The sequence below is a fragment of the Harmonia axyridis genome, chromosome 4 (genome assembly GCF_914767665.1).
Source record: "Harmonia axyridis chromosome 4, icHarAxyr1.1, whole genome shotgun sequence".
In the NCBI taxonomy this organism is placed as follows: domain Eukaryota; kingdom Metazoa; phylum Arthropoda; class Insecta; order Coleoptera; family Coccinellidae; genus Harmonia; species Harmonia axyridis.
This window is the reverse complement of record NC_059504.1, coordinates 3,053,358-3,071,682: the sequence shown is the minus strand read 5'-3', so window position 1 is coordinate 3,071,682 and position 18,325 is coordinate 3,053,358. Positions and strand designations below refer to the sequence as shown.

At 33.8% G+C, this 18,325-nt stretch overlaps 1 protein-coding gene across 1 annotated transcript; it reads right to left on the bottom strand.

Annotated features, from left to right (window-relative positions):
* Positions 1-221: 221 nt before the first annotated feature.
* Positions 222-11,132, bottom strand: LOC123679114 (probable multidrug resistance-associated protein lethal(2)03659). The gene is made up of 10 exons (XM_045616494.1): positions 10,849-11,132; positions 7,710-7,943; positions 5,358-5,788; positions 3,829-3,985; positions 2,362-3,666; positions 1,999-2,305; positions 1,786-1,936; positions 1,502-1,732; positions 429-1,381; positions 222-328 (listed from the first exon to the last, which is right to left on the bottom strand). Exons 1-10 carry the CDS (start codon positions 10,926-10,928, stop codon positions 305-307), a joined length of 3,873 nt encoding a protein of 1,290 aa, XP_045472450.1. The 5' UTR covers positions 10,929-11,132; the 3' UTR covers positions 222-304.
* Positions 11,133-18,325: the final 7,193 nt, after the last annotated feature.

Sequence of the window (18,325 nt, the reverse complement as noted above, 5' to 3'; positions counted from 1 at the left end):
TTTTAAGAAAGGTGGAATCAACGAGAAAAATACACATATAAGTAAAAAAATACAAACAATGACATGACATAAACATTAGCATGCAAATAAATAAAAGCAGAAAAATCTCATAATAAATGACGAAAACATGATTCTACTTTTAAAAATAGGTAATAATACTTATATCCGGAAATACTCCATTTTCGAAATACAGCTCAAAGCAGGAAATAAAAAAGATCTAGTGAAGATTGAATAAAATGATTTATTGAAAAATATACTTTTGTATTAAAAATTCTCCAAAGTTGTTTCTTAGTTGTCTATCAGTTCAGTTTGCAGCTTTCATATAAACCTGAAAGGAATAAATCATGTTAATTGTTTCAATACAGGTATAATGGGTTTATTAAGATTGAAATGAATATAATAAACTTTTAACAATTAGATGTGCTCACATTTTTAGCGATATTCCTCAAATTCTTAGAAGATACATTCCCTGTAGCTTCAACCAGGTCATGGAGAAGTCCAGATTCCTTTTGCAACAGTGTATGTGGTTCATCGTAATCAGATACACTACCATTGCTCATTAGCAGAATTTTATCAGAATCCATTATGGTGTGCAATCTGTGCGCTATAGTCAGAACAGTACAGTCACTGAACTTGGTCCTTATTGTTTTTTGTATCAAAGAGTCCGTCTGAGGATCCACATTAGCTGTAGCTTCGTCGAGTACTAAAATTTTGTTTCTTCTTATTAGAGCTCTTGCTAGACAAACAAGTTGCCTCTGACCAACGCTAAAATTAGCACCACTCTCACTGATTTGAGAATCGAGACCGTTACCCAAATCATCAATAGCTTCCTTCAGTTCTACTTGCTCAAGAGCACTCCACAATATATCATCAGAAAACTCATTGAATGGATCTAGATTCTTTCTCATCGTACCTGAGAACAAAACAGGTTCTTGGGGAATTATAGCTATTTTTGTTCTTATTCTATCTAAAGGCATCTTTGTTATATCCAGACCGTCAATTATTATTCCTCCTTCTAATTCATAAAGTTGAAATAGAGCCGATATGATGGAAGACTTGCCAGCTCCAGTCCTGCCTACAATACCAATTTTTTGCATTGGTTCTACAACGAAGCAAAGATTTTTTAATACTGGTGGATCTTGAGTGTTATATCTCAAGAAGATATTTTTGAATTCTATCCTGCCCTGCGAAGGCCAATCTATAGGGATGTTGTTTGAAGCAATTCTTGTGGGTTCTTTGTCTATAGTTGTGTATTCTAGAATTCTCTCAACTGAGGTCATTTGATTCTCCAGTTCACTCCACTGTCTCATTCCCCATTGTAGGAAGATGAGGAGTCCAACGAATTGGTTGAAGATCAAACCAACATCTCCTCCATAAATATCTGCAAAAAGGTAGTGGATGAATTTCTGTTACTGAAAAAATATTTGTAGAGTCTGCTTTAAACTTGACGAGTTATTCGCAAATTTTCGATGTTTGTTATTGAATGTTTTTGAATACTCACTCTTGGAGAAAAAAATGAGGATGTAAGTTGATAGTGTAACGAATAAAACACAAATTACATCCAACCAATAGCCAAAACATCGGTTTGAAGCAAGGAACAAAAACCAAGCACAACTATGTCTATCTTGAATCGAGTCAAATTCCTTTATGAGTAGGCTTTGGGCATGGAATGCTCTTATTGTTGACAATCCACAAACTGAAGTACTTGTATGGTTGTATACGGGAGATCTGGCTAAAAATATGAATTTTCTAATTTGTCCAGATTCAAATGAATATAATACTTACTTATGCTTTCTATGCGTTTTATATTTCTACTCGTGACAATATAGAACATTCTGCATATATACAAAATAATAAGCAAGAAGATACAAGGGATTAACAACCAAACTTCCACAAAAACGGATATTACCATTGTCCCAATCAGGGCAACAATAATCTGAAAATAATTCGAAATAAATTAATCATATTTCATATTCATTTTCTGGATATTCAACTTACAGCCACTACATCATATAATATGAAGGGAATATATTCATCCACTATTCCCATGTCTTTCGAAAATCTATTCAAAATTCTTCCACCAGGGTTGGAATCGAAGAAACTCATTTTTCCTTGGATCAGTCTTCCAACAACAGTGTTGTGTAAGTTGATGGATGCTTTGGTAAAGAACGCTACGAAGCTGAGGCAATATATCAGAGAGCACAAAATAGTTCCAATAGTTATCCCAGAATAGATATATATGATGTTTGTTCTTGATATTTCCATCGTGCCATTCGATACTTTTAAATTTTGTTCCATGTTTACCCTAAAAAATATAACTGTAAATGAACATATCAATTACTATAAATAAACTTATAATACCATGTCCTAACAAAGAAATCTCCACCATATTCGAAACATCTAGTAACAAGCATGAAGAGGATTAAAGCAGTTATCACTTTAAAACTTCCTCCAGCTCTTATAAACTTGAAATAGGTAGATATTTTTATGTTGCCTTCGGTCAATCTCTCCTTCAACATTTCTGGTTCTTCATCAATCTCTTCAATACTTTGTAGAACCGAACCTTGTTTGGAGGTTCTTCTCGAAACTACTTTTTTCTCATCATCCTCTTCTGCATGACTTTTCAGAAGTTCCCCAAAATTCAAGTGAGAATTTTGCAGCTCTTCGAATGTTCCGGTTTTTTCAACCTTTCCATTGTTCATGACGATTATCAGATCTGTGCTTTTCAAATACTGTATTTGGTGAGTGACTAATATTCTTAACTTATCATGTAAAAAAATTTTGATACAATCTTGATATAAACTCCTGCCCACGTTTGCATCTACGGCAGATAAAGGATCGTCTAAAAGATATATATCAGCTTTTCTGTAGATACATCTTGCTAGATTAATCCTGGCTCTTTGTCCACCACTCAGTCCAGTTCCTCTGTCCCCAACCAATGTTTTGTCCCCATATGGCAACAGCAGAAAATCAGATTTCAAACAACATACTCTGACAACATCTGCATATCTTCTCTTATCGTAAGGTTCTCCAAAAAGAATGTTTTCACGAACGCTTCCATAAAACAGCCATGATTCTTGAGAGGCATATGAGATGGTTCCTTCAATCTTAGAGAAACCTTTAGTCACTTGGATTTCCTTTAAAATAACACTAACTAAACTACTCTTTCCACTTCCAACAGGTCCAATCACAGCCACAAGTTGATTTGAGGTTAAATTGATATCAATATCACATAAAGTATCGTCGTTAGTATCTGTTGTCCATTTTGCAGACAAATTCTTTAATACTATTTTGGTACCCAAAGGAGAATTATTTGAGATGTGATGGTTTTCATTTATTTCACATGAATTGTTGATAGTTTTACAGTCATTCATCAATTTGGTCTCCTCATTTACTTCCTGTAGTTTTAGGAAATCATTTATACGTCTCAAAGATATATTTATTTCTGCGGTATTTGAGCAGGCCAGAGAAAACATTATAGTTACTGTAGGACGGATGGTGTTGTATATTGAGGTAATCAGGAATACTTTTTCGGCAGAAATATAATTTCCTAGAAGAACATAGCCTAGCAGACTTATGAATATAGCCGTACGGGTTAGGAACATTTCGAAGGAATAAAGCATGCCCATCAATAATGCATGGACTCGAATTGCAGACATTTCTTTTCTGAAAAAAGAAGGTTTTTAAGATCGAAATAATATTTTTCAATCAGATAATTGAAAGTTGAAAGATCTTTCGTGTACCTATATACATATCTTTAGACTTAACAAGGTACAAGAAATACAAAGCAATTTCCAGATTTTTCAGATAGGAATGACCCTCTATTACCTTCTTGCAAAAGCTATCAGTTTGGCGAAAGGTTTTTCCCAGCAGTACATTTTGATAACTTGCATTCCACTTATCAATTCATTCATAAGTTTTACTCTCTCATCTGTTCTCAATGCAGTTTTGTGTCTGAGTGCTGATGTTCGTTTTCCCACATAAACTGAAACAAAATGAGCAACACTGAATTATCGGTATTCATATTCTCAATCGGTTTTTTTTAGATATTCAGCATTCTTAACGAGTCATTACTTATGACTCTTTTATAAAATGCAGAAAATATAAATTTCCTGGCATGTACAACTCGTAAACCATTAATTTCTAATCACTTAATCTTACAACCAAAACTATGGAATATTCAAGGAAAAAATTATCCAATATTTCCGTGATCACGCAACCAATGGAGTAGAGATCCGACTCATTTGAGATTGTGCGAGTAAATATGAAATAACAATTTTCAGCCTTATGTAAATTTTGTATGGACCTCGTCATCAGAATCTAAAGAATTTTAAGTAGATATTGAAAAAAGTAGATACGCAATATTTCTTCGACAACATACCCTACCGAGTTGAGATTTCTATGCCTAGATTTTAGGAACAAATATAATTGATAATATAATATATATTCTGCGTAAAATGAGGAAAGCACTGACTTGAAGTCTGGAGTTTTTTTTTTTAGGGCTTGTTCATACAGGAGCTATGCGCACAGCTCCCACGGCAGCGCTGGAGGTCATAGCCTGCTGGAGGAAATGTAGCCTGCTCGAAGCAATAAGAATTTCCCTTAATGGAAAGCTCCTTCCTGGAAACTGGGTTTGGACATATGAGGATACTGAATCAACTAGATTCAAACCTTCTCGCAAAACCATCGGATATTATGCCAACCACCTACGCTTTTGAAACGGTTATAAATGACCGTCCTAGTGCAATAAGTCTCGTAAAACGTCTGGACAAAAAGTTATCCATATGGTTCACAGATCGCTCAAAAACAGAGAAGGGTACCGGCATTGGGATATATGGACCTAAACTGAGGATCTCTAAAGCCCTGGGAAGTGAACCCCCGATTCTACAGACCGAGATAATGGCTGTTTATGTATGCGCCCAGGAGTGTCTCAAAATGAACCTCAAGGGGGCGCATATCTACATCATCACGGACAGCCAAACCACGCTGAGATCCCTGGAATCGTGTTGTCAGGGGTCTTTGCTGACTTGGGAGTGCCGTAACACCATGAAGCAACTGGCCAGAGGAAATAAGGTGACTCTACTAAGGGTACCAGGGCACTGTGGGGTTGAAGGAAATGAAAGAGCGGATGAACTTGCAAAAAGTGCATCAAGGTTAAGACCTGCTGAACCTGAGCCTTTCTGTGGGGTAGGAAAAGACCAATATAAAGCTGCGGTTCAGCTATGGGAGTTGAATAGTGGGACAATTCAGTGGACTAACACTCCTAGACTTGTTCACATAAATTTTCATAAAAAATTTCCAATTATGAGGTTTACTATACATACCTATATGCAAATTTAAAAAATATACTTACTCACTTTGTAATGGAATGAATGAAAGCAAAAAAACTACACCGAAGACGGCAGCGATGCCGATTTGGCTGTAGAGTATATACAGGCCTACAATTGTTTGAAGAGGTACTATGAAAAGGTAATCGGTGTTGTCCATTCCTTGCTCGAACTTGGTAACATCATTAGACAGTAGGTTCACTATCTGACCAATGGTTGTCTTGGCCAGAGCATTCTTGTCTAATCTCAAAGACTTCCTATAAATCATACTAGTACAACAAATTCTCATCTTCATTGACACCAACACTTTTATCATCATTGCAGGATGGAAAGTAAGGTTGACAATCAAGTATGTTGAACAAATGATCGCTGCATAGATGCAAGCATCTGTTTGGGAAATTTTGGTTTGGTTTTTATCGAAATAGGATACCAATTTTCCTATGAATATAGGAACAACAGACCTGAAAGAAATGAAAGGATTATTAGAACTAAATGAAAAAACTTAAACAATTTAGGGGTACCATATGATAGTAGACTGATAATATGAAGCATTTACTCCATTCACTCAAAATATCTGTAATTTTCGTGCGAGGTTTTTAATGGGAAAAATCTCTTCCATATAAAATACAGGACTGTTATTCATAAGATTGCCCAACGAACAATTGAAATCGTGATAATAAATAATCATAATATATTCAACATAAATAAACATCGTGAGTTACAGAGGTTTTTCAATTCAAGAATTAACTACCTTAACAATTAAAAGTATAATATAAACAAATAACTAAAGGGTTCTTGAGTTGATGTGATTCTAAAAGGTCTAGGAAATCATTCTACAACCACTGAGATCAAACGCAATCTCTTCTAGGTTCATAAAGGAAATTAGTAGGCCTCAGTATTAAGAGTGTTGTTAATCATAAGATAATGGTATCAAGTTTGTTTGTCGATTGTGAACACCTACAAAAAAGAGGAAGAACTGTTGACGATTTGTAAGCAAATATATAATATGACCAGTATATTCAATTTCCTGTTCAGTTCACTTGAAGCCAATTGTCATTGCTCTCCATAATTATCCCCAAAGATTTTTTTCCAAACAAAAACAAACTAACAAATTTTTTTCTCGTAATCGTGAAGAGTAAAATCGAAAAATTTTCAAAATTATGGGTCACTCCAGCCTAATTTCCAGGGGGTTGCTTTCCTGTAAAGGACTTGGCCGTATATTCACGAAATTGCAATAACAAGATACCTCTTCAAATAAAATTTATCTGTTTTTGGCCTTTTCAGCAAAAACTCATAATTACGAAAATTTTCGGCTGGACTCATTTATGTAGGCCACCCGGTATATATAGTCTAAGTGGAATTAAAATTATGAGTATACTGCATAAAGCCCATACTACGATTTAGCACTTTCACTGATTAAATTATAGAGTAAGCAACATTTTTTCTCATGTAAAGCATAGTTTCATTTGATTTATGACCATGTCAACAAACTGGATTTATGTTTTAGATAAATAGTGCTACGCTATGTTTTGACAGCTCAGTAGTAATATTTCAGCGATATAAATATTAAATACGTAAACTGATCCTAAACATTAAACAATATTATGATTAATAAATGTTTCTCAAAACTTTGATGAACTGCAATTGAACTCATAAATGATTTGTTCATGACTCAGGACATAGTTTACATATGTTTTAAAAGATTAGTTTTATATATTAAATGAGAAATACATATCATACAAAAACAATTCAGTTCTGAAATGGCGTAATCAGATATTAAATTTGGTCCTTTGGTCAAGTAGGTCATGCTGAATAAACTACTTCCGAAGTTAGATATCCTCTTTTTTTGAAAAACTGTATAGGTACTAGGTACTAATTCTAGAAACAAATCTAGGTATATGTAAAGAGAGTTCTCTTGAAAATGTACTGTCAACTGTGCCTATAAAGTAGTGTTACATAGGAATAAAGCCTACTATACAAAATAAGTCAACAGCGGTTCCCTTTACCCGCATGAATCTGATATTTAAAAAAATTTCATAGAAATCTGATATGGGATAAAAAATTGATGGGCTGATGGGATGAAAATTGAACAAACATCTGTATCTAGTAACTGAAGGATTCGTGAGAGATCCATTAAATCAATTTGAAACTGTCAGGAACAATTTATCACAATAATGTATGATGAATTCCTAAATGGAAAATTATTAACATACAACTAAATTGTAACCAATAGTTTGCTTCTCCAATGAACTACTCTGTTTACTTGAACATATGGGTAATATATGTGATAATGACTTTTTTGATCTCGTCATTGTGATGTAGCCGTTTCTGCAGTTTCTTCATTTTATTTTTCGTTTGAAAGTAATTTTAGAAACAACTTACACTAAAAGTAGTTCATCGATCAATTTGATAAAGGCTCCCAAGAACGATTCAACAGCAAATAATTTGAAAAGAGTTCTATGTAAGGCATATTTCTTCGAACGATTATATTCTTTTTTCCAAATTTCTTCTGATTTATCTCCAAGTCTGCTACTCCTGTGTGAATCATATACTTCGAATAAATCTTCTTCTTCAAAGCTTTTTTTATATGTCCGGTAGAATATTGGGAACATGTACCTGGAAACAAAGTATCACTTATATTTCGAAAAACCTGCGATAAATGAGTGTATTTTTACAGGCATTAATTTTGAATTTTTGAGGGGGGCTTCATAAGCTCTGCTTATTTGTTAAAAAGTTGCTTGTCTTATAACAAACATTGTCATCGAAACGATGTTAAGCATTGAGGCAGTAGTGATTCTATTTAATCTTTTCGTTCAATTTGATAACTGCATACAAAACCAGAATTCCATAATTTTGTTTTGAGATAATTTTCGAAGTAGGTATCTACTACATATTCATCAAAATTTTTTACTTAGGTATCATTGTTCAGCCGTCAGAAGGAAGGTATCAGGTATCTAAAATGTTCAGGTAAATTGCCATGGATATATTATTATCCTTTGATTGCATATGTTTATATACCTACAATTATTTATTTTCGTCAGAATTGCGCATTTATACAGTCTATAAAAATTCTACAACAATTCCCTTTGTGAATTATTATGAAAAGGTGTAACGAACAAAACAGTTATTAAAGGTTGTTTACTTGTTGCTACACCTGCCAGGAAAAGTAGATATTGCACTTCAATTGCAATTGATGTTATCCTACCTTGTCACCTGCTGACATCGTTTATTCTTGAAAATTTATTGCGCTCAATGAAGTGACAGCCATGTATCTAATGCTATAACTAACTCTTAGATATCACTTCACTCAATAAGTCTAAAGTCTAACCACTAAAATCATATTTTTCTTCAAAATTCAACTTTATTCTTCGACATAGTCACCTTCAAGAGTGATCCAACACCGTTAGATTTTTTTCTTTGGTTCTTTGGGAAATGTTGGAAAAATCTAACGGTGTCAAATCAGTAGACTTTGGTGGCCATCGAATATTTTAATTATCTGAAGTTCGTAGATTAATTATCATAGATAGGCACTCATTAGTTTATTTGTAGTAGAAATTTTTAAGGTTTACATTTGAAAAACACAAGTTTGTGTTGTTATAAATACTTGCAATGAAAAATAAATGATAACACCAGTGGAGTCTACTGAAAAACGTGCCGGTGATTCGATAAAGTAGACTACGGAAATGTTTGCAGTTCAGAGGTTTGTCTATTATTTCAGCAATTATAGGTTGTCAACTGAAATTTTCACAAAAAATTTTGATAATATTCCCGAGACTGCCAACTCTCCCTGAGGCAAGATACGGACTTGAAACCCCAATATCTTTTAGATCACAGCTCGATTTATAAAAAACGTTTTTGTTTGAGGGGTCCGAGATCAATATTTCAGGAGATGTAACGATTTTTGTGTAGATATTCAATTTTTACGGTTTTGTCCCAAATTTCGAATTCAAATTTTCATAAACTGTGAGATCTACAAAGAAACGGTGAGCGGTGTTGAAATGAAAGGTCTCCAAGAAACCGAATTACGCACTTATTTGAAAATATTTATATCTAAAAATTAGCCTCAATTTTTCCATACCTAGACCTTGACTTTTAACACAGAGTTCTAAGGCTTTGATGATAATATGGACACGAAATTTTGTACAAAGCAATTTGAGACACCCTGTACAATAATTCCTCACAGTTTATCATTCTACATATCTCTGTCTTTAATCACAAAAATTAAATAGTTTTTCGCCCACAATAATCATTCCACTATATTTTCTCTTCCTTATATAAACCAAAAATATATCCAGAACTTTTGAACAATAAATGCAATAGTTGTTGGGTAACTAATATTTCTCCGTATTTGAATTGAACAATTAAAACACGTGTTCTTAACACCTGTGTGATATGAGTTTCTATGAATGCGATTGAGAAATAATAGTATAGTAGGTATTGATGCTGTTCTTTTATTGTCAAGTTCAATGAATTCTTTTCTTATTCTAGATATAATTTCATGATTCAATTCCAGGAAGTTATTCAGAATTTGTCAACTTTGATAATCATGTTTGAAGCGATTTCATTTTATTACTCGTGAATGTAATTTGATATGCAGTAGTTATTATAATTTTCAACGCTTCGAGTTCGTAGAAGTTTTTCGGTTTATTTATTACTTCAGTTAAAAAAGTCAAACATCGTTATTAAAATCTGTGGATAACGAGCATTGAATTACATAACAAGAGAATATGAATCATGAATTTTATAGATGTTCGACAAAACATTGCGAATATCCATGGAAATTTCCATAGACAGACAGAAAATGAAAAGGTCGATCCCCTCTAGAGATTTTTTATTTGAATAGCTATATTGAAAATAATAAAAGACTAAAGTAAAACTTGAGATTTTTCATGTTATTGGTGAACATAACTTATATAGTCTATATTCTTTATCCTCAAAAGTTTGAAATGTTCACGACCATCAACATCTTAGCTACCCACAACTGACAGCACGATATATCTCAAGATCTAAAGTGGTTCGGAAAAAAAATTCAGGTACCTAAAAATGTATCTTTTCTTTGTTTTGTACAATAAAATCTCAACCGTTTGACGTTAGTTATTTCAAACGGTTCTAAGAAACATTAACTGAAGTCAAATGTCGAATTTCTCAAGTCAGAAAAAAATCTGGGTAGTATTCTCAAATTCGTCCTTGTAAAAAACCGTTTGAAGCAAGTAGAAATGATTATAATGCATGTATGTAGATGCGATAGATCGTAAAAGAAAAGAAAGAATGTTTGAAACTCCTATTTTTTGATTTTGTTCAATGAGGTAGGTAATTGATATTTTCGAATGGATAAATTCAAATATTTTGAAAATTTAGGAAAATTATTTTCGCCGACTTCTACATATGAGGGAAGAATATTGTCTTCATAAGAATTCTTGATTTGAAAGGTTTTATCGATAATATTAATACACAATTTATGATTATTGAAATTGCAATTAATGTTTGGCGAAATTTCAAATTAATTAAATGATCTACTCACAGGAAGGTAACTCGCTCGAAAAACGATGCATTTTTATAAGGATTTTCTTTTCTTGGTCGTTGATATCCCGCATTATTCATTTTCTTGGCACAAAATATTTCTCACATAATCATTACCAGTTCCGCGCTTTTACTGACGGAGATCTTCTACAGAGCGGTCATTTACAACTCATCGAAATTGAACAGCGATTGCTGACTAGTCACTAAAACTAAACGTTCAGATGTTACGGAAGAACAAAAATTGATTCTCGAACTGGAATGAGTCGCGCCAGCGCAGAGTTCAAATGTACTGGTTTCATCTGACTCTCGAAAGCGTATGACGTATGGCAGGCACCTACGAAAAGTTGCCATATCTAAATGTAAAATCTTGGTTTTCGTTAATAAACAAAATCTAACATTTTCCTATGAAAAACTTTGGAAAAAATTATGAAAACACTGACTTGAAGTCAGGAGCTTATGTGCGCTCGTTCGTTCATGCGTTAATTGCGCTATTTTGGAACACAGAGATAGAGTTTCCTAAATTGGAGGTTCAAAGGAAAATGAGGCATTCTTTGGATAATTTTGAGGAAAAAAAGTCCTATAAACATGGGCACACAAACGCTTTTTTGTTTTAGAGATACAGGGTGTTCAAGTTGAATTTTTTTTTTCAAGTTTTTTTAATCATAGGACCTTCCCTTCACAAAATATTTAACTTGAATTTGGCATGGATAGTCCAATTCATAGATGTCATCCTGTGATATGCTAATTTTGAATTCAAATTTACAGAGTGATATTTTTTCCTGGAACAGTGCCCGCTTCTATCTTATAATTGATTAATTCATCACAGCTTACTAACTGGATCTTCAAAATGATTTGGATTTTCCTAGATATTTCTTCAGAATTGTTTGAATTTTTTTCTTTTAGAATCGGTAGCAGAAAAGACAAAACTACAAAAAACCAAAAAGTGTAACACCAAAGTTTGTTTTTACATTTCTCTAAACTACCAGCGGTTCACAAAAAAAAAAGGTCTGGAGGAAAGAAGTGGACACTGTTCCAGAAAAAAATCACCCTGTAGATTTGCATTCAAAATTACCACATCACATGATGAAAACTTCAAATTGGATTATCTGTGATTAATTTAAGTTGAATATCTTGTGAAGGGAAGGTGCTATGAGAAAAAACTAAAAAAAAGCGAACTTTAACAAAATTGTTTCTGGGCCAATTCAGGAACACCCTGTATAGGTATATTCAATTATCCTAGGATGTAATTGGCACGTGAACGAGCGCTCAAAAACTCCAGTCAATGCTCTCCTGATTATTTTTTCTTCGAAATAATCTTTGATATTCCTTTGACACATTAATACAAAATTATGCATCATCACGATATTATTCCACAACACGAAATTTTGCTTGGAACTTGAAATCCCAACCTGATCGGATAGTAATCATGAAGATATTGGTTAGATATCTTTTTTCCAATTTTCTTTTTGAATTTTCTTAGGTTCTGATCATAGAGTAATAAACATACCTAGATAGAGGAAGTATACGCAATTTTTACATGTCCCTAAAATGGTTAGATTACGTTGTCGAATTGTGATATATTTTCAAATCCACAATTTTACTAAATCGTTATGAATGTATATTATATTGAATGAAATATATTTATTTGTTTGATTCCCGATTGAATATGCTAATTTGAATATTTGGAATCCGATATTTTTCCTTTTTGTCAAATTTATAATAAGCAGAATATTTATTATTTTTTATATCTAACTGCTGAAATACAAGGTCTAGCAATTTTTGCTCTCCTAGTGTCATCAGTTGTTTCACGTCGTTTGGCGCGCTTGAAGCTTTTTTTCTGAAATTCTGATATATTTAGGTATTCATTTCAATATATTTTGAGTAAATATGAAACGTTGATTCACTATGGGACATAAGAAGTGCGTTCTTTGTGGAGAAACTCGCAAAGTGAGTGAAATATCGTATCACTGATATGTTTTCATTTCCGCGCGCTTCATGTCAAATTTGATATTTCATGCTGGGGGACAAAATTTGCTTACTGAAAATGCCATATGTTCCTTCTATCTATGTTTATTACTAAGGTTCTGATGATCAGCTTGATAGTTTTCAAGGAGCTTAAAATCGTTATTTCATATCAACACCCAAAATCTCAAACTTCGTCGTTTTGTGGTTTCGTACATATTCGGTAATTTTTTAATTTTTTTTTAAATTTTTCTGTGGTTAAGGTTACAAGATCAACATGAAATTTTACACAAAACTGCAAATTTTTATTTCGATGAAGTCGGAAATTTTGAATTTCACCAAATTTCGAACGGCCACATTTACTGTTTTGCATTTGAGACATTCGAGATCTGAACCTACCCTAAAAAATTTCTGATCTCAGCATCTGCTTTCGTACAGCAATTATCGTGTTAACGGCAGGTTCTTCTTAATTTTGACCACAAATTCTCCGTCAGTGAGTCGAACCTTATCGTTTGAGACCATTTCCGGCTCAAAATTCCATAATTTCAGTCATTTTGTTGAAACGATCTGTACGGTGACGGACTCAAAATTCAATAATTTCAGTCATTTTGAAACGATCAGTTCGGTGACGATCGCTCAAAAACATTTGCTTTCCATGGAATTCTCAATGTTTGCGATTTGAAAGCTGTGGAATCCAAAAAGTCACTGGAATATTATTGCGAATTTCTAACTAATGAAATCTATTAATAGTAAAAACCCCCTCAAATTTATGATACAAAAGCTATTATAGCTCTCGAGAACTATATATTTCAAGGGAGGTCTTCAATTAACCGAAAAATGAGAAATAAATATTGGTTGAGAGGGTTATAAGATCAAAAACACTTGATTTTTGGCGTAGAAGCCAAAGCTGAATTTATAGATTACTCATTTTTTCTTTGAATTTCACACACAAAATTTCAATGACATCTGATTATAAGATTTTGAGATTTTACCAGAAAAATGTTTTTCCTTTTGGGAAATCTAATTATCGTTATGATGTTGCTTCAATACCCCCATTTTTTTCTCGATATGGGATATGATATTAGGACTTGGTTTCAACATTTCATTATTCGAGTTTTATACTTGCTAGAAAGTCTGATATTAGGGCATAAATAAAAATGAATTGACTGTGAATAATAAGTCTCAACGACAGTGAAATTTGAAGTATTTTTATGGGACTATCTATAGGCGATTCGTTTAAATGAAAACGATCAAGCAATTTCGTCCCCTTATTTCAACAACGGTCGGAAAATTCCCGATCAATATATTTTCCATCATAATCATGGCAACGTTGCTTTGAAAGCGTAGATAAACTTGAGAAAGTTCAGACAGTGTGGCGCCAAACGCAAAATACTCTGAATAGATTTTAGTGCCAATATTTCAAGGTGAACAGTTTCTTCAATTCGAAATTATTTTCGATAATGAATTATGTATCAACGTTCTGATAAATCGAAGAGAAATTGAAATGTCGCAATAGGTGGTACCTACTTGATTTGAATTTTTTATTGATAGTTTATTGCGGCTTCTATTTGCATACGATTTCTTCAATAAGAAATGTAATAAAAAAAATAGGAAAGCTCTGACGAAAAGTTGGCAGGTTTTGAGTCATTCATTCATTCATGCGCCAATTGCGCCCTTGGAGAATACTTAACTATATGTAACAGGGAATATAATAGTCTATCCTCATTTCATCATTTTTTTTTAATTCTGCTGGAATATATAACGGTTGTTTTTTTTCGAGGTATATAACTTTAAGTTGGCATTACTGTTCAAGATGGCGACCGATTTGACAGCTGTCAAGTGATTTATTCTCAGTTTGGTTTGGCAATTCATCATGAATAAACTCACGCCTAAACAACGCTTGCAAATAGTGCAATTTCATTTCGAAAATAATGGTTCTGTGCGGAATACGTATCGCGCACTACGTCCATTTTATTTTGTTTAGCGATGAAGCGCACTTTTGGTTGAATGGCTACGTCAACAAACAAAACTGCCGCATTTGGAGTGAAGCTAATCCTCAAGTGTATGTCGAAACACCGTTGAACAACCATGATGTCCAGGAGTTGTGGTTCCAACAAGACGGCGCAACATGTCACACAGCTCGTGCCACAATCGATTTATTGAAAGACACGTTGGGTGACCGCCTAATTTCACGTTTTGGACCTGTGAATTGGCCTCCAAGATCTTGTGATTTAACACTGCTAGACTACTTTCTGTGGGGCTATGTAAAGTCATTGGTCTATGCGGATAAGCCACAAACCCTTGATCATTTGGAAGACAACATTCGCCTTGTTATTGCCGATATACGGCCACAAATGTTGGGAAAAGTCATCGAAAATTGGACGTCCAGATTGGACTACATCCGAGCCAGCCGTGGCGGTCATATGCCAGAAATCATATTTGAAATGTAATGCCACAAGATTATCTTGCGGATAAATAAAATTCATGTCAATCGAATAATCCATCGTTCTTTTATTTCAATTTAAAGTTTAATAGCTCTAAAAAAACACCCTTTATGAAATGAAATATCGAGAGAATATTTTCGAAATGGATATAAATATCAGGTGCTTGTTTTATTGATCGCAAAAACCAGTGATAAGCAGATTCAACACGAGAATCAGAAAGTGGATGTATGCATAATTGATGATTAACTTCTCACCGAAGAGTTCACGAAAATTACTGGTATTTTCTCTACGTGAATTCCCATTTGAAGAGTAATATATGAATAGTTGACTTGAGTTTGATTGAAATAATAAATTATAATTATATTTGCACAACATCTACATATAGAATCATTACTTCATACTGGTAATTCCCGTTCATTTCAGATTTGATTTGTTTTTTAGTTTCTGATTTACCTAACTTTCATACGTTTCATTTCTTACAAACTTTACCATTTGAATCGTCTCAGTATATTCTCGCTAAAACTCTTCCTCCTTTTATCTGATATAATTAATTCATGTTAATGTTTAAAATATAAATACACTGCGCAAAAAAATTAACGCACATTCTGAAAATCTCAATTTTAATGAAAGTTAACGCTACATTGACTTTATAACTTATTTTTATGTTCTCTCGGGTAGGTTTTGAACGAAACAAGACACATTAAATGGAAGAAAAATTCAGGATTTCACCGAATCTTATGTGAAAGAAGAGAAATAAACAATTTTCAAAATACTGGAATGCTGATAAGTGATTTAATACTTGGTATTTCCACCCCTTGCGTTAATTACAGCTCGGCAACGACGGTTCATACTGAAAATGAGTGATCTTAAAATGTTCTGATCTAATCCTTCCCAGATTTCTCTGAGTTGGATTCCTGAGTCATTTAGAGTAGCTGGATGTTTTTCTGAACTTCTCAGCCTTCTATTGAGGTTGTCCCAAACCTGCTCAATCGGATTGAGATCTGGACTTCTTGCTGGCCATTCCATTCGAGAGACTTCAACCTCTTCAAGGTACTCCTGAACGATGCGTGCACGATGGGGTCTGGCATTATCGTCCATAAAAATGAAATTTTCACCAATGTATGGGGCAAATGGCACTACATGCTCTTCAAGAATGTTCCTTATATACCTATCAGCATTCATAGCTCCATTATCAACGACCACTAGGTCTGTGCGAGCAGTCAAAGATATTCCACCCCATACCTTAATCGATCCTCCCCCGAAACCAGTAGTATTCAGGAAATTGCACTGAGCATTTCTTTCATGTGGACGTCTGTATACAAGGGAACGTCGATCACAATGGTAGAGGCAGAATCTAAACTCATCTATGAAGAGAACTCTTTCCCAATCAGCCTCTTCCCAATGGATATGCTCTCTCGCAAAATCCAAACGCGCCCTTCGATGGGCTGGGGTAAGAGTTGGGCCTCTTGCCGCGACACCGAGGCGATTTCTTATTGTCTGAGTGATGATTTGCATCCCATGAGTTTGCTCAAGCTGACTTTGAAGGGGGCGAGCGGTTGCAAACCGTTGTCTCAACGAAGAAACTCTCAAGTAACGTTCTTGAATGGCAGTTGTTACCCGTGGTCTACCCTGTCCCGGTCTTCGGACATTCATACCTGTCTCCCTGAGTCGCTGCAACATTCTGGATACACTTCTATGGAAAACTCCAAACCTTTCTGCAATTCTTGTGTATGTCCACCCTTCTTCTCGCAAAACTACCGCTTGGGCACATTCCTCTTGAGTCACATTGCGTGTTTCGTGTTGCATAGCGATCGAGTGTAGAAAATCAAACGAAAGAAAAACTATTGATCACTAGAATTGATCGAGAACAACTCATTCCAGAATGGAGCCAATACATTCAAAATCTGATAATCTCATCTTTTTTTATTCCTGCTGGGAAAAAACATCTGTATTGAAGAAAAACGTTGAAAGTGGATAACATATGCATGCATAATTCTGATAAAAATAATTATCATTGAGAACACCTTCAGTTGTAGAATAAATTTGAGATTTCCATAATGTGCGTTAATTTTTTTGCGCAGTGTATTTGAGTTATTTTATTTTGATAGCTATCAATTGAATGGATTAAATAAAATATTTTTTCCTGACTTCGAAGAAGAGAACAACAGAACACCATTATAAGTATTCGATATTGAAGTGATTGCATATGCCAGAAGCGTTCATAACAACAGAGCAATATTTTCCTAATCCATACAATGATGTTATTCTTAGTACCGTTTAGATTAATAATTTTCAATATTATATTGTTCCTTCTTTATCGTTTAGTAAGTGGAAAGAAACAAAAGGAATATTTTAATTAATCGGAATCGAGAATAAGTGATTCAGTTCAATTGAATCGTCATCATTCTCAAATGGTCTGAATGTTAACACATTAGCTGCTACTTGAGTGTCAATCAACACCAGCTGGATAATATAGAGGAATACAATTGAGATCTTGTTTACTATTTTCAGTGTTAAACATTTCGAGTTGATGAACAACGCTTTAATTCCTGCTAAAAATAAGAAATTATAGTTTTTTCGTTTCTTGAAAAATGGTTGATGCATGGAATTTGATAATAGCTAGACCATATTAATTTTAAGCTTGAGAATTCAATCCAGAAAAAAATGTATTCTGTTTGTACGTCCGGTCGTTGTAAACACGAACTATCGTATGAGATATGCTATATAGAGACTCCAAATTTCCTGGATAGGTTTAGGGTTCATATATCTTTGTTTCTTTTATTAATGTTATAGTTGTGCCCATATGAAATTTTGTTTTGTCAATTGATGAAGTATCCATCCTATCGAAGTTAGAATTACAAACCAGTTGCTGAGTGAGATGCAAATTTTGGGAGATTATTTTTTTTTTGGAAAATTTCGATTTATCGGAATCTATACGTACAATTCAATGAAAATTTGTTTGTATATGAAGATCATCGATATAAAGCTTCAGAGAACGTAGAGATGTGTTTCAAATTTTCTCAGTTATTCAGAGGACTGAGGTGTTGAAAGTTTATGGCAAGAATTTGATAC